The sequence below is a fragment of the Hemicordylus capensis genome, chromosome 13 (genome assembly GCF_027244095.1).
Source record: "Hemicordylus capensis ecotype Gifberg chromosome 13, rHemCap1.1.pri, whole genome shotgun sequence".
Lineage (NCBI taxonomy): Eukaryota > Metazoa > Chordata > Lepidosauria > Squamata > Cordylidae > Hemicordylus > Hemicordylus capensis.
The window spans coordinates 6,264,331-6,289,883 of NC_069669.1; the positions used below are offsets into that span (position 1 = coordinate 6,264,331).

At 44.7% G+C, this 25,553-nt stretch overlaps 1 protein-coding gene across 2 annotated transcripts in view; it reads right to left on the reverse strand.

Moving 5' to 3' along the window:
• Window positions 1–1,193: 1,193 nt before the first annotated feature.
• The window catches only part of GSPT1 (G1 to S phase transition 1), a 33,142-nt gene continuing 8,782 nt past the window's right edge, over window positions 1,194–25,553 (reverse strand). Inside the window, exons 2-15 of one of the 2 annotated variants that reach the window (XM_053275835.1) lie at window positions 17,745–17,792; window positions 17,542–17,583; window positions 15,986–16,210; window positions 15,113–15,146; window positions 14,329–14,406; window positions 13,418–13,598; window positions 11,943–12,097; window positions 11,318–11,458; window positions 9,518–9,611; window positions 8,996–9,076; window positions 8,148–8,321; window positions 7,434–7,523; window positions 4,666–4,834; window positions 1,194–2,981 (exon numbers count right to left, since the gene is read on the reverse strand). In XM_053275835.1, coding sequence (XP_053131810.1) covers window positions 2,929–2,981; window positions 4,666–4,834; window positions 7,434–7,523; window positions 8,148–8,321; window positions 8,996–9,076; window positions 9,518–9,611; window positions 11,318–11,458; window positions 11,943–12,097; window positions 13,418–13,598; window positions 14,329–14,406; window positions 15,113–15,146; window positions 15,986–16,210; window positions 17,542–17,583; window positions 17,745–17,792 — 1,565 coding nt within the window. In that variant the 3' untranslated portion in view covers window positions 1,194–2,928. Of the gene's footprint in view, window positions 2,982–4,665; window positions 4,835–7,433; window positions 7,524–8,147; window positions 8,322–8,995; window positions 9,077–9,517; window positions 9,612–11,317; window positions 11,459–11,942; window positions 12,098–13,417; window positions 13,599–14,328; window positions 14,407–15,112; window positions 15,147–15,985; window positions 16,214–17,541; window positions 17,584–17,744; window positions 17,793–25,553 lie in introns of both variants that reach the window. The other variant, XM_053275834.1, reaches the window with a different exon arrangement.

The window sequence follows — 25,553 nt, forward strand, 5'->3', positions numbered from 1 at the left end:
GCCTGCTTTAAATACATGGGCGATCTTTGACCCCACATTTTTTTGGCAAGTGACCAACCATCAGTACTGAGTTTTGAAAGGAGTTGCTTTAGGCACCAGAGAGGTTTTAGCATCTTTTATTTGGCCATTTATTCAAAGGAGTAGGTATACCAAAACAAACCAGGCTAGGAAAGGAGGGAACCGATGAAACATTTCAGGACTGCCGCAGACACAGCCATAGGACAGCTGTGGATACCTTGCTACAGGCAAGATATTCTGGAACCAGGGGAGACCCTGCTTAGCAAAGATGACAATTCATGCTTGTCGCCACAAGAGCCGCAGTTTTAACACCAGAGGGAAAAATAAGCTTGCAGCACAGCTACAAAATCCTCTCTCCTTCTTTGGAACTTGGAAGCTCAGCATATCAAAGACCAAGAGTCGCCGAGGATATTGTGGCTTCAAGCCAGTGAGCCTCAGATGGAAAACAGAAAGCGTGCTGCAGTGCAGGTAGGCAGGGCCCCCTCCGCGAGCCCTTCTAGTAGCCCTGGGGTAGTAGCATCCCATGCTGGGAACCCCTGATTTAATATAGTAAACCAGAATAACTTGTGCCTGTGTACTGAACAGCTCTGTTTCACAGCCTTTGGTTCTGCATGTTCAATGACACAAGTCCCCAACCCCTACTTTTCAAGAAAAAGTTGTCCACGTCAACTAGATCCCAAATAAATGCATTCACTATCACAACTTTAACTGCATTTCATAATCAATGCACTACCCTGTTATTTTTACACTGCAACACTAAGCCGGGAATTGTCATCCATGTGCCGTAGTCCTGCACGGTTGTAGATGTCAGTGCAGATGGTTTTCATTTCCCATCCATGACCTGAAGTTCTGCAACTCCTCAGAGCAGTGTTTAACTCAAGAGAAAGATTCATTTCAGCTACTGTCAGCAGCTTTTGTTGCAGTTCTCTGCTTGCAAGCATTTTCTATTATACCAAGAAGAAAAGGATCCTTCATCAATTTCATTTTTGAAAGCTCTCCCAACGGGAGGGGGACATTTGAGAAACAAAGAATCTTACACACCTGAAAATGCGGATAGCCTGTCCAAGATCTTTCGCCAGTGTTTACACTGAAGGAAAATCAAGTTCTTGTAGCTTGGTTTTAAAAAGTTATTCTGACTTGAGATTTCCAAATCCCAGAAAAATAGAAGCTCAGAATTTTGCAGACATAATAAAATTTATTTAAATTTCATGCATTACGGTAGCTACAAGTGTAGTCATATGAAATTGAAGGACAATCAACTTAGCTCCGTCCATACAATATAGCCTTAAGTGAAATGGATGAAAATTCCAGAGTTACAAAGAAACCAAAGAAGGCCAAACATTTTAAAATTTAGAGTTTGGTGGAAAATGACAGTCACATGACTGTTGACTTTCGGAGAAGGGGGTAAGGGCGTGTGACTATTGGAACATACAACCGCAAAGAATTTAACTGACGGAGAAGTGTTTTGAACCATCTCTGATCTGCTTTCTAAAAAGGAACCCAATACAAGAGGCTGCCATTAAAGCCTTTGGTTACAATTGTACCCCCTTTCTGCTCTCTTCTTTATAGCAACGGTAATATAGAATCTACATTCTGTTTACAGCCAAGAATAAAGTATACGTTTGCTACTCTGTTCCTTCAACTTGCCAACCACGAAACTTATTCACTTCTGCTTTCCTATAGCTCCAAGGGCTTTGATATGCAAAATAATAATAATAATAATAATATATTTATAGACTGTGCTTGATTCTACTCTCAAAATTTTAAATGAACAAACCTTTTGGATTAAATAAGTGGTATTCATTGAGTGAGTCCTCAGCCAGCTGCTACAAGCTGAATGTTATTCATTGTCAGCCTGTTTCATTTGGCTAGTTTCAATTTAAAAAAAAAACAACCCAAGGATTTGCCAGTCCCCCAAGTTAAAAAGACAGAACAGATCATAAAGATCATAAACTGGTACTTGAACTCCGTTCTCAGACCAAACGTTGCATACCAGCATTATTGCCAGAGTTGTTATGTAACAGTCCTACTAATTTTGCTGGTTAGCCTTTTCTGCTGGGGGTGGGTGGCTGATGGCGACACAGATGTTAGATTTCAGCAGACATAACTGGTAGATCTAACTCCCTCCTGCACTTAAACAATCATGTTAAGTCGACTTAACTCTTGTAGATATAAAGTGACGCAACACTAATTAAATAGTACCATACTTGCAGGAATATATTTAATTTTAAGCCTTTAACCACCATAAGGAAAGGGCAAAAGAAAATCTCTTTAGTACAATTCTTTATGTCAATTGTCTAATTGCTTCATTTAATATTTGGCGGGGGAGGGGGTCAGCAAAGGGACGACTTTGGGAGTTTAGAGAAGCCAAAGTAACTGAATCGTCAGATTACTCGGCAGGTTAAAAGCAAACGCACCAGTGTTACATTTGGATAGACACATTATTTCAAAAGCAATTAAGATACCAAAAAGGATTTCAAATTGAATAGTTTATTAACATGGTAATTGTCTTTGTAACATGTGCACGCACGCTCGCACACACCAAATGATCTTAATATGCTGGGAGGTGGGGGGGGGGAACATAAATCCTATAGATTTTTCATAATTCTAGGCAATTATGTCCACATCACTTACAAAGCTATTGCCAAATCTTTCCAAGGAAGCAGAATTTAGGAGGAGGGGGAGAAAAAAAAAAAAACACTTTGGGGAGAATTCAACAGTGGCATAGCAGAGCTCTCAATATGAGAAAGCTGACATAATGTGGACCTTTGCTGTGGAATTTGTCTTTGCAAAATAGAGGGAGGAGATTATCAATGGGAAGAAAAGAAGGCGGCGAAGTGAAGTAGGCTTTTGCAGAGTCAATTTTGTTTCCCCCTCACAGTATTTGTGCAGGCTTGTCAAAAACAATGCTTAGTCCTTCTCCGGAACCAGTTTCAGAACTTTGCCAATTGCAATGGTCTTACCTAAGCAAAAGACAGAAAGGGCAGTGAGAGAATCAATTCATGGTCTTTGGAAGCTCGTCACACATCTGAATGCAGAGGAGGAAATGGCCATGCAGGTTTAACTTCAGCGGCAATTCGTGTATCTTCTTCCTGAAAGCTTCCTCCTCCAAGAAGTGTGCTCCCAACAGGGAAGGGGCTTTCAATTTCCTTCTGTACTAGACGCAGCACTGCACAACTGGGGCCCTCCAGCAACCGCCATCCCTGACTATTGGCCACTGTGGCGTCCTAGTCCAACACCAGCTGGAGGGCCCAAGTTGTGCAGAATCAACACCAGCTTGATCCAAAGGAGTTCCTCTGGATTCTGATGGTTAGATATGATGGCCACTCAATGGTGTCTGGATAACCAATGAAATGGGAGCCGACATGCAGTGATATGGAGTACCCACAGTGTGGAATTCCATATCCAGGGCCTTCCAGAATCAAAATCAGCAATGCCAGGACATCTTAAGGCAGGGGTTTCCCAACCTCCTTTAAAAAAAACCAAGAAGTGTCCCCCTTCTGTCACAAACCTTCAGCTCAGATCCCCCCATAAAGAGTACTCTGTGCTGATTTTCTGAAGCCTGTCAAGCTGAAGGTAGGAGTACACTGAGCTCCAGCACAAAGAAAGCCAATCAGGAGCAGAGGAGGAGGGTCTTCACTAGGGATGTGCACAAAGCATTTTGCGCACATTGGAGCGGGGCCCCGCGGGGCAGAAAGTGGGCACTTTAAAGGGAGGAAGGCAGGTTTTACCTGCCCCTCCCTTGCTCCTCTGCTGCCCGCACCCCCCAGGAGCAGTTTGCATTCTCCAGCCGGGCTCTCTTGTTTGCCCAGCCACATCTTGCTGGGAACAGGAAGTTCCCAACAGCCTTTAGGCAGCATCAGGGAGGAAATGTGTGGATGCCATTTAGAGTGTTCAGCAACACAGAAAACTCAAGATGGCATCCGCACATGCTCAGACACCATTTCCTCCTGCTAGGAACAGGGAACTTCCTGGTCCCAGCAAGATGCAGCCAGGCAAAGAGAGAGCCCTGCCGCTGAATACAAACAGTACTGGTGTGTGGGTGTGTGTCAGTGGCAGAGGAGCAAGGGAGGGGCAGGTAAGACTTGTCCCTCCTTTTAAAGTGTTCACTCACCCCCCTTCCCCAACAAAATGATTTGGCTGGGGCAGCTCAAAGTGTCTCGGTGCCTTGAAACAGAAGTGCCGAAACACTCTGAACACATCCCTTGTCTTCACCCTCCCCTGTGGGAGTGGGCGCATCAGCTTCAAGCCGCGATCCTCAGATGGGGAGCAAACAGCATGGCTGCAGCGTGGGGAGGCAGGAGGGCTCTACGCACCCCCTGGAAGGTCCTTCGAGTACCCCAAGGGATTATTAGTGCCCCCTGATCTAAGACAACTGAGTTGTGAAGGGGAAATTTTCTTCAAAGTATGAATACACCTGGAAAGGAGTACAAATTGCAAATACTAGTAAAAGCTTCAGCTGCCTAATCTGTGGCGAGATGCTGAGTAAATGCTCCTGGAACCTTTCTAACCCTACAATCTGGAAGGTGCCAATTATTTGCGAGGAGTCTCATCCTATAGGGCCTGAATGCATGAATGGACTCACACCCCCAGAACACCAGGCAGACGTCTCGGGTTCACCCACACTGAGCGTTCAGGTCCTCTTACCCTCATCTCTCAAGGTGAAGCGGCCCATCTGAGGGAAGTCTTTGAACGTCTCAAGGCAGATGGTTCCTGCCGTCCGCAAACGGGCAATGCAGACTTGATCTTGTTTCACAAAACGGGGCCGTGTCTTGCTCTTCTCTCCTGACTTTTTGTCTACCAGACAGATTAAGGCCTGCATGAGAAAGATGGTACAGATAAATATTATTATTATGATTAATTCGATTTCTATACCGCCCTTCCAAAAATGGCTCAGGGCGGTTTTTAGGGTCGTAGCCCTGGTGTCTAGCAGCCACATGGCAGGGAAGGCTCACACTATGGTAACAGAGGGAGAACAAGCTAACTTGCCACAGTTTTATTTTTGTTTTTAAATCACACGAGCCTCTTAAAGAAGCTGGACCCCTTGCCTTGGACCCCGCCAAGCCAGGATGCAGGCAACAGAATCCTACCCCCCTGCCGCCATCATAAATAGAGAAGAACTATGGAAAGTGACGGTCCTCGATCCTGGTGCCATATATAATATTTGACGGTCCCCATCTCATCGCAAGCCATTATGGCAGGGATAACTGGAAACTAAAGAATGCCATCGTCTTTGACCAGCAACACTATTAGATTAACTTCTTCAAAAGCAGCAGCAAAGCAAACTAGTTCCCAGTCATCCCTGCCATAATGGCTTGCAATGAGATGGGGACCCTCAAATATTATATATGGCACCAGGATCAAGGACCATCAGTTTCCCCTCAAAGGAAATTGGGAAGAATCCAGGGACAGATGCTCTAGCACATGCACATACAAACTGGGCCAGTTAGCTAGAAGGATAGTCCAGAGACTACAGATGATGAATTATAACTAATTATCGGCCTGAGACACATTGAGATTCGAGAGATTAAGAGAGGGATTGAGAGAGGGGGAAGCTGCCACCATCCAGCTCCTTTGTCCCAGATGAAGTGGCTCCTCCCCTCCCCCAAATGCCACCAGGAACCATCTTGCTCTGAGGGGAAGAGAGCAGAAAGGAGTGAGAGGAAGGCCCATGTCAAGATGTAGACGTGTGCCTTGATATATTGTTCTTTACTCAAGTTTTTTGTATACCACTCTGGGAGGTTCTCCTGAAAAGCGGCATATAAATGCAAAATTAAACCAACGGATATTCAAATCAATCCCACCTAAAGACTGTAGCAAAGATTATTAGATGCAAAAAAACCCGCTAAGATTTTAGACCAGGGTTCTTCACTGCAAGGCCTGGGAAGCCAGGAACAGCTCCCACTGACACTAAATGCGGCCACCCAAGTATCTTATTTTATTTATTGTTAAATTTCTACCCCGCCTTTCATTAAGTAAATTTCAAGGCGGCTCACAATAAAAATTAAAAACATGATTATACAAAAGACACATTAAAATATTGAGCTAAAAAGTATAAAAACAAATCTGATTAAAAATTATACTAAATTAGAACACAAGCGTAAAAGTAATAGTTAGTGAGGCCTGTGCATAGCTTGGGCAGAAGCTGATTGTTCCACATAGGCCCCCTTGGGACTGTGCAGGGGCAACTGTTCCCATGGTGCAGTGCTGTGCTGTGCCCAGAGCCAGTTGGGATCCTCCAAGAAAAAGGTCTCCGTGCCATCTTGGAAGCTGTGCACAAAGAGAAGACTACTCTGGATTTAACACTTAAAAGGAGTCTGAGCCAGTCATGTATGGGCCAGCCATGCATCTCTCAGCCTAACCTCGCTCACAGGGCTGTTGTGAGGAGAACAATAAACACGTACTCTGAGCTCCTCGGAGGAAGAGCGGGATACAAGTGTAAAAATAAATATAATAAATAAATACAGGTAATATCTGTATTCATCCCAAAGGAAGAGGAGGAGAGCTGGTCTTGTGGTAGTAAGCATGAATTGTCCCCTTTGCTAAACAAGGTCCACCCTGGCTTGCACTTGAATGGGAGATGACATGCATGAGCACTGTTAACATCTTCCCCTGAGGGGATGGGAACGTAGCTGAGGGGAAGAGCACCTGTCTGCTTGCACTCAGAAGGTCCCAAGTCCCCTCCCTGGCAGCATCTCCAAGACAGGGCTGAGAGAGACTCCTGCCTGCAACCTTGGAGAAGCCGCTGCCAGTCTGTGTAGACCAGGGGTTCTCAACGTTGGGTCTCCAGATGTTATTGGACTTCAACTCCCAGAATCCCTTGCCCCAGTGGCCTTTGGCTGGGGATTACGGGAGTTGAAGTCCAATAACATCTGGGGACCCAACGTTGAGAATCCCTGGTGTAGACAATACTGAGTTAGATGGACCAAGGGTCTGACTCAGTAGAAGGCAGCTTCCCATGTTCCCATGACTCTGAATTTAGGACGACCCCGTGATTTCTATCATCAAAGAACTTAGGGGGCAGGGGAAGAACTTAGCCTTGGATTTGGGTAAATACAGCAGTCCCGCCCAGCACTTCCCTAGCATAATTCTATGGAGAAAGCACCGGGAAGGACAAGGATCCCTTCCCAGTGCTCGGCACACCTTCCTAGATGGCCCTAGAATTGACAGGGCTCTGTTTCTCTTCAAGGGCCTTGCTGGCACTGGGGAAAGCACAGCACTGTGTGGATGTCAGCACAGTGGGGAATGGGTCTTAAGACTGAAGACTTTTGGCCCTCTTGAAAAAGTAATGGCAATCCCTGCATTAGACCAAGACGTCGCCTGTGCAGTTAGGAGTCACCCCATCCCAAGAGATTGTTGCCATGGGCTATTACTGCTCTGTGGAAGATACAAGCTGGCAAGAATTTAGCACTCACTGTGATCTCAACTTCTTCAATACAAGTGTGAATGTGCAGCACTGCGTTGTAACCTGGGCAGATGATGGATTTGTGCTCAATTATCACTATCTGTAATAAACAAGAAGACTGAATGCTGTAGAAAAAAACAGGTTTCTTATGGCTACTGAATAGTTTCCCCAAATTCCTTTCAAGATAAGACTTCAGTACAAACATATGCTAGTATAATTAAGTGAAAGGACAAAATTTAATTACTGCTATGACCTTAAGGTAGAACTAGTTTATTCTTGTGTGCATAGTCAGATCATACAGATATCAACCCCAGAAATGTCAGGTGGATATTTTCGCCATACTTTATTTTTCTGTTGACAAGTTTCAATTTCTACTTGGCTTCTTTGAAATGGTGAGGGGAAATTAATATGGGAGATTTTTTTTAAAACTACATAAATAGTTAAACATGCCAAATCAGAACACAATCTCTTTAGAGTACCGGGGGGGGGGGGGAAAGTATAGTAAGTTTTTTTTTGAGAAAAGAATGCAAATTGTATGTGAATGGAGGAAATTTGCATGGGAAATTTGTCCAAAATTTTTTCCAATTCAGTTTTCTGGAAAGCCTACATCTGATTAACCCAAAGGTTAATCTTGAAACCAAGTTATATTAGTCAAGGTGTTAAACCAACTCAATTTCAGTATCAGTTTATCAGCTGAAGACCAAACCTATTTCAACATGCATACCTGAGCATCAAAAGTGCGTCCTGAATGACACAGGTTATTAAGATCGCAGAGGATAAATCCTGGGAGGATTTCCTCCTCTTCAATTCCTTTCAGGCGGATTTTCAGATTTTCACCTGGAGCTACAGCTTCGGTTTCTACGTCATCAGAAAGGATTCCGAGAACTTCCACGTTGTGCTTAAAAGAGAAAGACAACCCCAGTCCGTCTACGACATAAAACATTCATGTTTTGGTAGCTCATGCTACCCCCCAAAAGCATACAAGCCTGCTGGGGTATTTGCCAGCTGCAAATGACACACTCTGAGTTTTTGAGTCAACATAAAGTGTCAGAACAACACTATTGCTCAGTTATCAAAATACATTCTAACATATTTCTGTCACTTCCTGGTTCACTGCATCCCCCCCCCGCCCTTTATCTAGAATTAGGCCAAAGGCCCATCCAGTCCAGCATCCTGCTTCATATAGTGGCCAATCAGGTGCGTCTGGGGAGCCCACATGTGGGCGGAGGGGACAAATGCCCCCCCCCCCGTTGGTGTTCCCTAGCATCTGGGATTTAAATGCTAGCATGTCCCCTCTGATTTAGGGTTTGCAAATCCAAATAGCTTGTATGCTAAATGGCGTCTATCAACACAAATCAGAACACATTAGTGACAGAGTCACTGACACTTATTTAGTACTATCCTACAAACCAAAAAAAAAAAAAATCTTAATTACATCGTTAGCTAGCAATTCATTTTGATCTGCAGAACACACAAATATTTTTCAGGCATTATGAAGCGGTGTGCACTGTTCATGGTTACATCAACTAAGCTAAGGATAAGCAAACTTTTATAGGAGAAAACCGGCAATACCTTGTTTGGCATCATCACAAGCTGCTGTCCTTTGCAAATAGAGCCCGATTCCAGCTTTCCCAGAACCACCGTGCCCATATCCTTCACAGGAAGAGAAGACACATGTTAAAAAAACCAGGTGGGAGGTAAGCCCTGCTTTACTTGGCAGACCAAGTGACTTCTAATCCAAAACAGGAAGCAACATTTGTCCAAGGACTAGTTCACATATACAGTCATCCCTTGCCAACCAGGAAGTCATTTGGAACCACTCAAAGCTAATTTTAGCGCTTTTGTATACCATGTATCAAGACCCGTCCACGGAAACCACAGTTGTTGAAACTGTGTGTAACAAGGGCCACCTGTAGATCACAAAAGAACACTGCAAATAGAGTATGTGCATTGTAGCCCTAATGGCTGAATGTGGACCGTCTCTGAGGGTGGAGTGGGGGTGATGCACGAAGCACTGAACATACAGCCTGAGTACAACAGGAAAAACTGAGCTTGTGGAAACTGTATCTATTCAGGAAGCAGTTATTTTCGTACCTTATATTTATCAACAATTGGCAGCCTGATTGGTCCATCCACTGATCTGTTGAAATTTGGCAAGTTGTCCAGATATGGAATAAATGGTAGTCCACTGAGAAGAGAAGAGGGGAGCAGGAGAATATTATACCCATCTACAATACTTCTCTGTTTAAAAAACAAATAAAGACAGCCAAAGCAGTATGCTTCGTTGAGACAAGGTTTCCATTTATAATTGTGCCTGCATGCAGCTAGCTTCCGAGTCAGTGGCATCCTTCTGAGACCACGTCTGCATCACATCTATGGCACACTGCAGCCCTATTAAACGTTAAAGCAGGGCGGCTCAACTTTGGCTCTCCTGCAGATGTTGGCCTACAACCCCCATAATCCCTGGCTACTGTGGCTGGGGATTATACAACGAAATACAATACAACAAATATTTATATACCGCTTTTCAACTAAAGTTTCCAAAGTGGCTTACACAGATATAAAAAATAAATAAAATGGTTCCCTGTCCCCCAAAGAGCTCACAGTCTGAAACGAAAAGAAAAAATCAAATGTAAGATAGACACCAGCAATAGCCACCGGAGGGATGCTGTGTTGGGGACGGAGAGGGCCAGTTGCTCTCCTCCTGCTCAATAAAGAGAATCGCCACTTTTAAAAGATGCCTCTTTGCTCAGTGGGCAGGGGGTTATGGGAGTTGTAGCGCAAAAGCAACTGGAGGGATAAAGATGAGCAGGCCTGCATTAAAGCCTTAGTCCAAGAAGATATTCCATCCATTAAGATGCACTTAGGTGTCTTCTTTAGCATGGGTCTAGTTGAACGTCAGAATTATACTGCTTTCAGAGCTGGAACGCACCTTGGAGGTCTTGGCAGCAAAATGCTAGAGCGTCCCTGATGGACAGTCATCCAGCCTTTGAAAGCCTACAGCAGAACACCACCCACCACGTGACCCTGGATGTTTCAACAGCGCCAGCATAGTAGCCGAGCTTAGCATAAACCTGAAATCCCATCTCTAGCTAATCAGATTTAAATCAGAAAGGGAAAGCTGCACAGGTTTACAGTTTGCTGTAGACAGGCACTCTGTGAGATCCACTTGCCTCTGGTGAGTGCCCCCAGCCCTCTGGCGAGCAAGGCACCAGACAGATCCCCCAGAGGTCTCATCTCTACAGCCATCGGAGAAGGTAAGGGACGGGATAAATCCCTTCTGAGCAGGAGGAGAAGGCTCCCACTGCTTCTTAACATCTCCACATCCCAGTGCAAATGGGAGACCTGCTTCCCTTCTGAGCTCTCTCCTTGCATGCCAGAAAAGGATCTGAAGGAAGAGAGGGGATTGGTGGCGACCACAGATGATGGTTGGCTAGTGAGCTAAACCTAAACCAGGGGATCCCATCAGTGAAGAGTTGGTTTTTGTCTTTTACAGATACCTAAAGCCACTGGCTCTCAATCGTGAGAGTTAAATTTCTCACAAATTCCTCCTTAAATCAGGTGTTGCTGGAGGACAATTCTCATCAACCCCAGGCACAATGGCCAAGGGAAGAGTCGTCCAGCGACTTCTGGGCACCCAAGGTTGGGAACTCCTGGCTTAAATTCTCAGCAACACTAATGGCCTCATTTCCTTCAGATTCATTCTGCGAAGCCCCCAACACCACCCTTAGCCCCACACCTTGCTGTAACTAAGCCGTATGTGCAGTTCAAATAAATGCACCTCCCACCCCGCACATTTTAGCTCCTTACAGTCCCAACAGGGGCCTCTCTTATACTCTGAGAAGCAGCACACGCGCACGCACGGAGGGTTCTCAATCCATAAGTGTTACGTACGTATACCAAGGACAAAAGTCCGATGGCTCCTTGAGATTTGCTCCGGTCAGTCCTGAACAGGGCATGAAGTGAATATCCTTTTTGGGGTTGAAGCCCACTTTCTTCAAGAATGGCACCAGCTTCTCTTTACATTCTTCATACCTAAGAGGTTGGCCAAACAGAAGAAAATCTCTTACAGATTTAGAGAGTCGATGTCTGCAGTTTGAACAGTCACGGCAAAGACACGGGGGCAGGATGCTGGGCCCAGATGTGCCGTGTGAGAAGCGCCCTGCTGGATCAGGCCCAAGGCCCACCTAGTCCAGCACACCCTGTTTCCCACAGTGGTACATGCACACACTGCATTTACCTGCACCCAAGACTGGTTTTCCCCAAGTTCTTTGATATTAGAAATAGTGTGTGTGTGTGTGTCTTCAATTCAGAATGCTGTTCCTTTTGGGTAAATACAGATATAGCCTGTATTTCACCTCTTTTTTCTTTAAACGGGGATTGTCTTAAATTCAGGGTTGTCTTCTATTATGGTAAATATGGGTACCAATTCAGGGGCACATATAACAAGGAATGCACAGCAAATCAAAACAGTTGTTCCTCCCAAATTTAAATAGAAATATTTAATAGAAGCACTCACCTTTCATTGCTCCAGTTTACGGTTGGATCGTCCATTTTATTAATAAGAACTATTAAGTGTTTCACACCGGCCGTTTTTGCTAACATGGCATGCTCTCTTGTTTGTCCCCCTTTCTCAAAACCAGTTTCAAATTCTCCTTTTCTGGCAGAAATAACCTGATGAAATCAAGTCAGATGATGTTTCAAGTATTAAACAACGGCAGCCTTCCCAGTTCACCACGAGTAGAGCTGCCCAACTTCAACACCCCAGCAGTTTCTGGACTACAACTCCCATCATCCTCAGCCACTGTGGTCAATAGCCAGATATGCTGGGAGTTGAAGTCCAGCATCTGTACGGTGGCCAAAACTGGGCAGCCCTGTCCTAGGGCACAAATAACAAGGTGAGATCACAATTGTAGGCCTTGCAGAGTGGTCTATATGTACGTATTTATTATTTATCTATCAAATTTGTTTACTGCCCCAAACTTCCGCCTCTGGGCGGTTTAACACATTCTAAAACAAGTTAACATAGAAAATAAAAGCCTTAACACAATTTAAAGCCACAGTCAAATTAAGAAGTTTGGGTGAAGAGACAGGTTTTAAGTCCTTTTAAAAAGTTTTCAGATGGGAGGGGGATCTTATTTCATCAAGGAGCGCACTCCAGAGCCCAGCTTCGATCAACCGTCTGAGAAGTGTCTGAAGACTATGAAAATGGCTATGAAAATTGGGAATGTTTTTTGAAAAAATCAAAGCTAACACTAGAAATTAATTCAATCGAAACGATGACAGAATAAGACTACAGTAGCCAAGGCAGCAGACCAGCATGAAAGCCCTTCTGAACAAGGCATATCTTCAATCCACAACAATACATGAACAGAGATGGGGTTACACGAGCTCCTCTTGGGGAGGCCCTTCCATCACAAGAGGGGCTTTATCTTCTAGAAGAGCCTCCTGCCTGGAACCTGGGATAGCTGCTGCCAGTCAAGAGTAGGAACATTGGAAGCTGTGTTCTACTGAGTCAGACCCTTGGTCCATCTAGCTCAGTACTGTCTACACTGACTGGCAGCGGCTTCTCCAAGGTTGCAGGCAGGAGTCTCTCTCAGTCCTATCTGTAGATGCCGGGGAGGGAACTCGGAACCTTTTACATGCAAGCATTCAGATGCCCTTCCCAGAGTGGCCCCATCCCCCAAGGGGAATCTCTCACAGTGCTCAGATCTCCCATTTGAATGCAAACCTGGGCAGACCCTGCTTAGCAAAGGGGACCGGTCATGCCTGCTGCCACAAGCCCAGCTCTCCTCCCAAGAGTGGGCGACACGGACCGATGGTCTGACTTGGTAGAAGGCCGCTTCCTATGTTCCCTCGCTCCCAGGCAGCAGCCCCAGCCACAAGAACAGCACGGCAGCAGCCACTCAGCAGGCAGGATCGCCTGGGACAGATAAGCAGCGGCATATCTGCAGGGGACTCTTCAGAAACCAGCAGGATGCCGCGGCCACTTACCAACACAGCCAGGTCAGCTTGAGAAGCACCCCCGATCATATTGGGGACAAAGCTCTTGTGTCCTGGAGCGTCTAGGATGGTGAAGTGTTTCTTCTCCGTTTCGAAATAGGCACGGCCCACTTCCACCGTTTTGCCTTTGTCCCGTTCTTCCTGGTTTGTGTCCAAGGCCCAGGAGAGGTACCTACCACCAACCACACCGTGCAGAAAGACACCAGCTGTTAGTGACCGGAGAGGATTTGGAAGCCCATATGCAAAGAAGTCTCTGAATATTCACAGTTAACAACTAGTCAAGGGCCTTTTCCAGCCCATTTTGCATAGAAGCTGGTCCCGCAACAAGTTCAGCATTAAGCATGTGACTGGGAGGGAAACTTTTATAGGATACACCCCTACTATTAAAAAAAAAAAAGGAGCACTGTCGAGAGAGTGCATAGCTTATGTGGATCTCAACCTTATGCCAGGGACGGCCAACCTGAGGCGCTTCAACAGTTGGGACTACAACTCCCATAATCCCCAGCTGCAATAAAATGACAGGGGGTGATGGATGTTGTAGTCCAACAATACCTGAAGTTCACTGAGTTGGTCACCTCTGCTCTATGCAACAGCTCCGGCCGTGTGAGATGTTTAAGTTGTAGCCCAGTGGTACATTAATTTGGGAGTGTTCCCCCCCCCCCACCCAACCCACGTCCTGTACCCACCACCCCCAATTCTGTCAGAACAGGACTAAATTACAACCAGTAAGAGAGAGAAGTGGACGGAGACACTCTATTGGAGCAGATGTAGTGTGTACCATATTTGATCTCTCTGAGGAAACTGACTCAGAACAGGATTAAACGCAGTAGCGAGAGCTCTGAATCCCAAAAGGCAGTTTAAGTCATTCAAAGCCCGCGAATCTTAACATGTAGGCTTCATACCAAGTTTCTCTGTTTTTTTCTTTAGCTTCTCTTTCGTATTTCTCAAGCGTTCTTTTATCAACCATGCCTGTCAAGTACCTGGAAAGAGAGTTTTGAAGTTTAGTAACAATAAAGTGGCTATCTACCAAAGCTGTTCCAGTGATTATGGCTGGAATCCATAATCCATAATTTTAAGTGGATAAAAAAGCAGCCCAAATGAAACAATGTATATCTCGTCATATTGCTTCAAGAGCAGATTTGCAAGAGAGACCGAGATTGAATGGAATGCAGTGTTCAGTTCTGTAGCTGGCACTTCTATACTCTATTCAAGATCAGGGCTGCACAACTCTGACCCACCAGGTTGTGAGACTACAACTCCCATTGTCCCCTGCCAGTGTCCAACAATCAGGGATCATTGGAGTCACAGTCCAACATCTGCTGGAGGATGGTAGTTTTTCAGCCCTGTTCTACATGGTAAAACTATAGTAAAAACCCAGAGGCATTAATCTAAAGGATTTTTAGAATGCTTACAAATGATGAACACACACTTTTATAGAACACGCCTCATTTCAACAAAATCCTACTTCTATAGATATCTGCATGCATAAACCCCAAAGAAAGCTTCAGAGCAACTTTAATCAAGGTCAGCATATACAGAGTAAAGCAACAAGATAGACAGACTTTATTACGGGCATTCACCAGTGCTCATAAGCAACAAGATTTTTAATAGATTTAAGGAGAGGTCAGATTTAAGTGCTGACTATTTTAGCAGCTTGCGGGGGGCGGGGAGAATTAGCTTGCTTACATTATTTGTCCTCCAATTGTTGATTTGCCGGCATCTAACAAAGATGGAGAGAGAGATTAATTGCGAAGAGAACTAGAGCTTCCAAATTAGCACTGCACAACCCACTAGATTACTCAACCCCGTGTTCTTCACTGTGAAGGGAAGCCCTGCTCCGTGCTTCCCTCCGAGAGCTGTTGAGAGGGGGCTCCATCTCTCTGAAGAGGCCCTCCCAGCACTAAGAAAAGTGCAGTCCTGTGTGGAGGTCAGCACAGTGGGAAATACAGGGAAGGGTTTGTGTGTTGTTCGGCCGAAGGAGCCCTTTTGCTTGATAGCAGTGAAGCTCACGGACTTAACCCATTCCATGGTAAATGTCCGATTTCCCCACCACCACCACCACCACCACCACCCTATCCTTTTGTCCAAGGCACTCATAGGTGGCCCAGAGGCCAATTCTTTCCAAGACCCAGGACAGGATCCCCAGAACTGCGCAACTGGTTCTGCTTGCCCAGGTGGGTTTTGAGTGTGTATAACCAGCTCTGCCTAGCCAAGCCATTTCAAAAGAGGCAGTTCCCACGGTCTGCCCTGACCTGCTTCTCCTGAACAAGCCTTTACCATATTTGCTTCCCCTCCAAGAGTTACATTGCTCCCAGGGACTCACAACAAACATGCTGCATAACTCTCTCCATCCTAAATCACACAAAATATTGTGTGCACATGACTGACAGGGTAGTCAGCTATCAGGATGCTCTACTCCCTGCTCAGCACTGCCCGATTTGTCCAAGTCAAATCATCAGCAGGGACCCACAAGTTGAGGCTCAGCTCACTAGTGCTTGCCCACTGCGCCGAGCCCAGACAAGATGCACCCACCTTTGCCGGCAGTGGTCTGCAACTTACCTACATGCCCGATGAATACTACATTTACATGTTCTTTTTTGGGAGCACCTGGCGGTGCAACCATGGATTTAGGTTTTGGTATCTCCTCCTCCTCCTCCATCATTTCCTGGGCACCCTCCTCAGTAGGCCCGGCGTCTCCAGAAGGTCCACTGGCTAATTCAGGTTCAATGGCTTCTTCTTTGTGGTCCCACGATTCTTCGGGGGACATTTCCGTTTCTCCGTTTTCTACTAGAATTGAACAGAGGGTGTGGATTTGAATGAAGAAAACGTTCTTGCTCCCCCCGCACCAGGAAAGCTTAGCAGTAGTTCAGATCCAGGTAGTTCACTTCTAAGAAGGAGTGAGAGGAAGAGAGATGGTCTTGTGGTAGCAAGCATGACCTGCCCCCTTAGATAAGCAGGGTCCCACCCTGCTTGCATATGAATAAGAGACTAGACGTGTGAGCACTGGAAGATCTTCCCCTCAGGGGATGAAGCCGGTCTGGGAAGAGCATCTAAGGTTCCAGGTGCCCTCCCTGGTGGCATCTCCAAGATAGAGATTCCTGCCTGCAACCTATGTCTACCCAGACTGGCAGCGGCTTCTCCAGGGTTTCAGGCAGCAATTTCTCTCACCCCTATCTTGGAGATGCTGCCAGAGAGGGAACTTGGAACAACCTAGATGCTCTTCCCAGAGCGGCCCCATCCCCTAAGGGGAATATATTACAGTGCCCAAACATAGAGTCTCCCATTCATATGCAATCAAGGTGGACCCTGTTTAGCAAAGGGACAAGTTATGCATGCTACCACAAGACCAGCTCTCCTCCCATGAGAGAAGAGATTCAATGATACAATTGGAAAAAAGGACACAATCAAAATTTCATGTATATAGGCAGATATATGTATATTTCATAGGAAGTGTCACATCACAGGAAAAGATTTGAGGTTCCTTATGAAGAACATTTATTTCATAACTTCAAACGTCTTTTTCAACATGGCTTTGAAGTTCAAATGAAGTTTTGATTGATATTCATGGGAGACAATATGAACTCATAAGGACACCTGACAAAATAGTTCTAAACAGTTTATCACTGCCGTGTTGTCGTAATATCTATTATGCACTACCTAGTTTTTTTTAATCAGTTGTTTAATATTTTGTTTTATTACCATTTCTGCCTCACATGATCTATCATTACCACTATGTTTGTATGACTTTATAATTTACAATATGGTTTAGATTTAGATATCCATTCCTTATGTCCTTTTTTCCAATTGTATCATTGGATCTGTTGGGCTGTGTTTTGGGTTCTTAGCTTCAGATCCATTTACGCCATTTGTGTAAACACAATACCATGCTGTCACTTGAAACGTGACTTGAATACCTTGATGTGTTTTAGAACCATTCAAGGATTTAACACAGTGATTCTTTTTGTGCCCAATTAAACCATGTACAAAGCAGCAATACTGCATTTTGGGTACAGACACCCAATTAGGAAACATTTCAGTTAATGAAGACTATAACAGAGCAAAGGCAAGTGCCATCAAGAAGCAATTTGAGCTGTACTACATAGCTTCACTCTTACCAACGGGTTCTGAGATATCCATACTGACGGCAGCATTTGACCCTAGAGGAAGAGAATCGAAAATGTTACACACTGAAGATGAACTTGAGGGCCCAGTTAAACATGCCTATCGAGCACACGACAATTTGGGAAAAGCTTTAACAGTATTCTTCACAATCACATGAAATTAGCTCGATGACCAATCTGCCAACAGAAACTATTACCTTCACAAGACAGCCGCTGTTCTTCTTGTGGAGATTCTACAGATGCCCCTTGAACAAATAAAGAGATTTAAGATTGAAACATAGGAAAGAAACTGCAATGCAAGTTCAAGAACCATGAGCCACTAAATCCAAAACAAAAGGTAACGGCTTTTTATTTTGGATCAGAGGTGTTTTTTTTGTTTTTTTAATTCCTTGAATTTCTGCAGACGGCCGGCACTAACGGCATCTGTAAACATGAATTCTGACCATGTATTTTGTCCATTCAGCCTATATGGACAATTTCTGTTCAAGTTCTTATCTTTACAGCCCAATTTGCCACCTTCAAAAAAAGTCTTCTTGTTCACAATGTGAGTTGTGTTCTGTCAGATACAATTCTACAACCATTCTATTTTTAACCCAGCAGAGGAAAGGTACTTTGAAAATAAGTGATAACACCAAAGCACCATAAGAGCTAAGAGCGATCTACCAAGTAATATTTTCACAGAATGGAAATGCAGAAGGCACATCTGGTACTTGATTTCCCAGATTGTGTGTGTTATCTTGACCACTAGGAATTTGAACTATTTTCCCAGCCCTGAATTTTCATTTAAAGATTAATTTTGCAGAGTTAAGAAACAACATCCATCACATTAAAAACTGCATTATTTAAATCTGGCAAGATCAGATTCTGTTCTGAGCATTCACACATGTGGAAGCAAGCCTCAACAAAAATATGGAGAAGACAGAACTGGGGTTAACCTATGGGTGACCCAAATCCTCAAGTATTACCCCATGAATCCCCACCCCATTTTCATCGATATAGTATTAGGCCTTGGCAAATCCTAGGCACCAGGGAACTAGGACACCTAGAAATTTAATGGTGGTGTCTAGACTAGGCTATTTAGAGGCTGAGTTATTTAATCAAAACTTTGTCCCAGGCAGCCCTGTTTCTGTTCTAAGTACATTATTTGTATGAGGATAAGCTTATTTACATCCTCCCTGCTGACAATGTCCATCACTAAGCCCAGCAATTTTGCCAGGTGTCCAGCGCCTGGCTCGTAAATTTTTGGGCTGGCTTCTAAAACCAAATAAAACCTGTCAAGCCCTTTAATATATAAATATCAGAGTTAGAGAAAAGAACTCAGGATAGTTGTTTACACAGTTCCCTCCAACAGGGATTCCCAGCTGCAGTGGTCTCTGGATGGGGGATGCTGGGAGTTGTAGTCAACAACATCTGGGAATCCCTGTTAGAGGGAACACTGGTTATTTTCAAGAACTTTGTTCTGGCTAACAGGAAGCAAATTAAATACAGTGCAGCAAAGATCTTCCATGGACTACCTAGATCCACCTCATGGGCCCCTGGGGGTCCAGAGACCCCAGATTCAGAATCCCTGCAACAGAGCAACAGCTGTGCATCAACTACATAAGGCACCTCGCGTCAGAACACCACCAACCCCTGAACGAGAAAGCAAATTCCAGAAGCCATAAAGCTAACCCTGTTTGGTCAACACTGGTTAAGATAAAAAACTCTCTTATGGAGTGGGGAGAATGAGATACAAGTGTATTAGGGATGTGTGGGACAGCTTAATTTGAATCGCAGTTTGAATCAAACACGCCTGGGTCAGCCGGTCCAAGTTTGAACCAGACCTCAAAAGGAGGGTGCTGGTCCAAGTTTGAAATGGACCAGCCCTGGTTTGAACCGGACCAGTTTGGACGTCTACTGGTAAAGGGGAGTCCGGTGAAGATTCCCCTTTACCAATAAAGGGACAGGCAGCGTTCTCCAGCCCATTCTAATGACCACTGCACATGTGCGGAGATCACTAGAATGGGCTGGAGAAGGCCCCAAAAGGACCACCGCCAGCCCGGGCTACTCTGGGGGAGCCGTTGCTGCCAAAAATTGAGTTAAGAACCCCTGACTTGCCTCCGGCCCCTCTCTAGCCTTAGGGAAGACCTGCCACTTTACTGGTAAAGGGAGCAGACCCCCAAACTCCCAGTAGAACCTTGAACTGCTCCATGAAATGGTTTGAACTGATCTGGTGGCCAAACTGGACCGGGGTGGATCGGTTCAAATCCGCTTCAGATTTGAACCGAACCAGCAAAACTGGTTCTGTGCACACCCCTAACATTTATGTCTGGTCCTGCATCTGGCAGCTCTTCAGCTTGTCAGGCTACAATGCATTCGCAAAATAGTACTTACAGCTTGTTTAGGCAGTTGAGTAATGGAATCAGACATGTTACCACTTTAACAACTGCAGTCATAAGCAAATTTTCAAGCTGATACTATCTCTCTCCCCCCCCCCCCCGCCCCCACAGGCAGGAGAACATCTACTATAAGGCCCTTTTCTTTAACAAAACCCTTAAATATTATAGCATCTGAAATGTACAAAGTCAGTTAGTAACAGAATCAGAACTTTTGGAAATTGCCTTACCAACATATTTTGCACGTTTCGGACATTAATATTTTTGTAAAAACACGGCCTTAGAGCTCTCTTGACGGCAGGTTTATATAATAGCAACTTGAAAATGTGCTTATGGCTAAAGCCATTGGAAAAAGTGGTACCATGCCTGATTCTGTTATCCCTGGAACTGCCCATTGCAAGCTTTGAAGAGGAGAGGGAGGATCAGATGCCCGGTTGTGTCTTGCCCGGCATCTGGCAGCAATTCCGTTTGCCAGGCTACAATGTGCTTGCACAGTCAAACTTACAGCGTGTCCCTACCAATACAGGAAGGAGGCTCTCAGCTAGTTCTGCTTGCACTGCAGGCTCCAGCGGGTGAACAAGCAGTTCAGGCCGTGCTGGCAAAGAGCCAATATCCCAAGCGTGCAGGCAGGGTGAATGCAGGTCAAGTGGAGCAGAACGGTGGGAAGCGACATAGAGGCAACTGTGAGAGCGACACCCCCTCCGGGGCAATAATCAGAAACACCAAGCAACACTGGACAGAGTACGGAGCTGCAATGTAGGAAGGGGTGGCGTGAGGACATACTCAACAAATTAAGGCAGTGATTCTGAAACTGGTCCGTTATGCGTTTTTAACTGGTTCGCAAGACCACATCGGCTGGTCTTGTCATAGCAGGCATGACTTGTCCCCTTAAGCTAAGCAGGATCTGCCCTGGTTGCATACGAAAGGGAGACTAGAAGTGTGAGCACTGTAAGATATTCCCCTCAGGGGATGGAGCTGCTCTGGGAAGAGCATCTAGGCTCCAAGTTCCCTCCCTGGCAGCATCTCCAAGGTAGGGCTGAGAGAGATTCCTGCCTGCAACCTTGGAGAAGCCGCTGCCAGTCTGTGAAGACAATACTGAGCCAGATGGACCTATGCTCTGACTCAGTATATGGCAGCTTCCTATGTTCCTTCCTATAGAGGACAATGCAAACGGTGTTTCCCAGCACCAGACAACTCCGGCTTCAAGGTTTTGCTGTCGTGAATATTTAGAAAGATTTGCTACACCACTGCAAGGCCTGGGGGCCAATGAGGCCCTCCAACAACCCTAAGTGCTGCTCCCTGACTATCTGATTATTGGGTCCTGTGTGAAGCTTCCGTCAAAGCTCAATACTCTGCGCGGTCCTCCTGGCATCAGGCTGAAGCAAGCCTTTCAACCTGCTCTGCCCGGGCCCTTTTTAAGGAAATGCAGCCCTCTTGAGCCCCTGCTCCATCTTGGAAGGTGTGCACAGAGCATTGGAAAGGGAACCCCTACCCAGTGCTTTCCTCCTAGTGCTGTTATGGCGGGGGGGTGGGTGGGTTCCGCCATCTCTCTGAAGGGGCCCCCCAGCACTGAAAAGAGTGCAGAACTGTCCGGAAGAACTGTGCACAGTGGGAAATGGCTCTCAGGTTGAATGTTACTTGCCAAAGTGGCTGCTGCTTGGAAAAAACAGTGAAGATCGCCGCGCGACACTGTCAAAAGGGTTTTGCACACAGTCACTGAGGCGTTTGCCACTCAAGATACCATTATTCAGGACAGGATGCTCTGTGTTCAACATGGCAGGAAGAGTTGTGAGATGGGACACGAAAGCGCTTCCAGATCCAATAAGCAACGCGGCTAAGGACCTATTTCTCATAAAGTGTTTTGAGTCTTTTAATGTTGTTTTTAGAATATTGTTTTAAAATTTTAATATTGTTGTTTTTTAATTTCTTGTTTTTGTTTATATTAATGTTTTACTTTTGTTTTTATCTTCTTGTAAACCGCCCAGAGATGCAAGTTTTAGGCAGTATAAAAATATGTTAAATAAATAAGTAAAATAAATCAATTCCTGGTTTTTGGACAAAGTTGTTTGTTCCCCAAACCTCTTCTAACCACTATTAAATGGACAGTTTACAAACATTAGCTTCAACAACAATTTAACTCATCTTTCTCTCGTTTCTTTAATACATTACTTCGTCTATTAGCCGTCTGACCAAACGTTTCATGCATATTTCTGAATGGGAGATTATCTGGCTTCTAAAACGGAAGAAGTGCCTCAAGGTTCACTTCAGTGTCTGCAGGAGTTACTTCCATGGCAAGCTACAGTCACTCTTTTGGCATGAATCATGACTGAGTCAATATCATACTCACCTAATTGAATGCGTTGCCACAGCGTTTTAAATGCACTACATGTTTAGCTGCTCTGTTCTCTTTAATTATTGCTCACGATTACTGGCTCCACTTGCTCTCTCACTTGGTTTATATAAGCTACAAAATTCCTTGCTATCATGATTGACTTAAAAGTAATCCTTTTATTTTCTGACCTAGATTTTGACAGGGTTAGTAGTATTCAGGAGCAAACATCAATTTCTACAACCAGGATGAATGAAGCCAGTAAAACATAATTCTGAATTAAGTGAATTGTGCAGAACTTTAAGGGTGAATTGCACAAGATTTTCTTGTAGATCAACCTACTATAACCAGTTATCTCTAGAGCCGATTAATTTTAGCTGATTTAATTGGTGGGGCTGAAAATTATGGGCAACTACTTACTTTCTGAGACTATTTAGTTCTGAAGAGTTACTTTAACAGGGAATGAGAACTATTAAAAGTATCCAAAGCATCCTCCCTCATGCTCATTCTGGCAAGTTTTAAGAACTACTGTTGACCTGGATAAAATGCTAAAGATGCAGAAAGCTGGCCAAGTCACTCTGAAGGGAACAATTCTCTTATCTTTGTAATCAGAGCTTGCAGGGATTCCAGAGGTTAAATACAAACTGCAAGTCCCATGACTGGAAAGGGACTTGACAGGGAAGGGGCAGATCAGAGAGAGTGAGATGGACAGAGGGAAGCAGGAAAAGGCAGAGAGAATCATGCAGAGCAAGACATTTCCCTGCATTTCTAGATACAGCATCCAACTCAAAGGAAGTCTTTAGAAATCCATTCTTGTTAGACATCCAAAGGTTGTACTGCACTGAGTTTTGCTTCAATCAATGGTATTTCACAGCCTCAGCTTACACATGCTTATTCAGAAGCATCCTCCTTTAAATGAAGCTTACTCCCAGGTAAGTTGTGCACAGGAAAATATCCTAAGGAGTCCAACTCTATAGTCAAAAACAGAACTGGACACTGCTCCCTGTAACAGGATTTCCAGATGTTTATTATTTATTATTTGTTGCACTTTTATACCACTTTCCTGCCTTGAAAACAAGGAAATTACATAAGTTTACTAAAACGTCTGCTGTTGCCAACTACAACTCCCAGTATCAAGGATTTCAAGGAGATCCTTACGCCATCAGGGCTACACATTTCCTTAAGAAAGCAGATTCTCAGAGATCTGAATTCAGCACCTCATTACACACATTTTCTGTGCTTGCATGAAATTGGGGCATAGAAAGAGAGCCTTACAATTTAACATGATGCCAATGCCTAGGCAGGGCTTAAAGAAATAACAGACCGCAAGTTTGGACAAGTTATGGCAGGGCATTCACCAAGTAATCTACTTTAAAAACCCTTCATGCACATGTTTCCTTCCCCATTGCTTCAGGCTCCTGTGGTTCTTAGGGAGAGGGCGTGTCTGCACTGAGTGAGGCAGCACTGCTAAAGGGAGATACTATTTTGCTCATAGCCTGTGGAACCAGTGGAGGAGATAACTTCTGTTTTGTACCATGTCGGGAGAAAGAGATAGAATACATATTTCCTAGGAGACTGGCTGCATAAAATGAAGAGGTCTGTCAGGTGCCATCAGCTCATCCGGGAGAAATTTGGGATTGGGCCCTTTCAGTCGTCACCCCTAGGGGTGCTCCCCATGGGTATGAGAGGGTTATCATCCCTGGAGGCCTTCAAGATAGCCATGAAGACCTACCTCTGCAGCTTGGCTTTTATTAATACTGAAGTGGTTATAATGGTTTTTTAATTAGCATCGTTTGATATTTTAAAGGGTGTTATTTTGATTGTGAGCCACCCTGAGCCATTTTTGGATGAGCAGCACAGAAGTGAAAATAAATAAAAATTTTCAGAGAGGCCTCATATATTGGCCATCATTTTTAGAAACATAACTTGGTCAAGACTCGGGGCTGAGGAAAAAAAAGAGCTGCATTGAGAATATCCTCCATTTGCTGAAGTACAAACTTCAGGTTGTTTTTTTTTAACTGGTTGCACTGAGTTGTGTAAAGAAGTTGAGCTCAGTAAATGACACATGAAAGTAGTTCATGGCTTGACAAATCCTAGGCGCCAGGGAATCATAGCATCTAGAAATTTAACTGTGATGCCTAGACTAGGATATTCAGAGGTAGAGTTATTTAATAAAACCTTCCTTTGTCCCAGGCAGCCCTGGTTCTGTTCCTTGTAAAGGGGATAAAGAGAATCCGACTTATCTTCCCTCTCCACAATGTCCATTACTAAGTCCGGTAATTCTGTCAAGTGTCCACTGTCTGCTTCCCCAACTTTGGGGCTGTTTCCAAGATTGAGGGGGGGGGGAAGGCCTGATGTACTTGCCTCTGAACAAGTGTTTTAGGAGAATGGGCCTGGAATCTTTTCTCTTCTTGACGGGCAACCCCTCATCCTCAACACACCAAGGACAAGCTCTCTGAAGAGTTATGCCTGTTTCTTACCTTCCTTTTACAGATCCTCCCTCAAGACAAATATTAGATTATTTACTCAAGTTGCTTTGACTTCTTGATCTCCCTTAATCCAAAAGCAAAGCAGTGAGCAAGACACCAACATTTGGTGTAAGAATAATACCAGGGGAACTTTCTAAAAAAGCTCTTTTTGTTCTTGACATCTGGGTAACCCTTCGTCATGTCCCCCACTCTCTTGATTGGTCTCTGTGGATTCACTGCCACCAGCAGCTATTTTTTCCTTTGCTAAGGGCTTCTTTGTCAATCATGTTCTCCCTTTTACCCTAAGAGCATTACAAGTCCAAGAATCCCTTCAGAGAGAGAGAGAGAGAAGGGAGAAATGCTTGAGATGTGCAGGAACACAAACTGAACCACCTTACAAAGATCATAGCCCGCTAATTCCTGTGAATGTCAATGAATAACTAATCCAAGAACCCTGCATAGCAGCCCATGGGCCATGCCCACAAATCTGGACCACTGGTACCATTTCAAGGAGACAAATGCTCATGGTGATTTCTGGCAATGTTTACGCCCCTAGAGATGGAAGATAGGCGATAGCTTTGTTGCCCTGATAGCTTTCTCTGTGTTATCACTCCTTTATCCCTACCCTCAAACAATTAGAACAAAATTGCCATCATTTTTGCACAGAGTCAAGGGGTTATGGTCAGGATTAAGCTGACAATGAATAAGTTGTTCTCTCTCTCTCTCTCTCTCTCTCTCTCTCTCTCTCTCTCCGGGTAGCAACCTCTGGAGAACATGCCTGCCAATTTCCATTTAATAAAAGATAGTTGCTTTTGTCCTTCTAACACTTTAAAA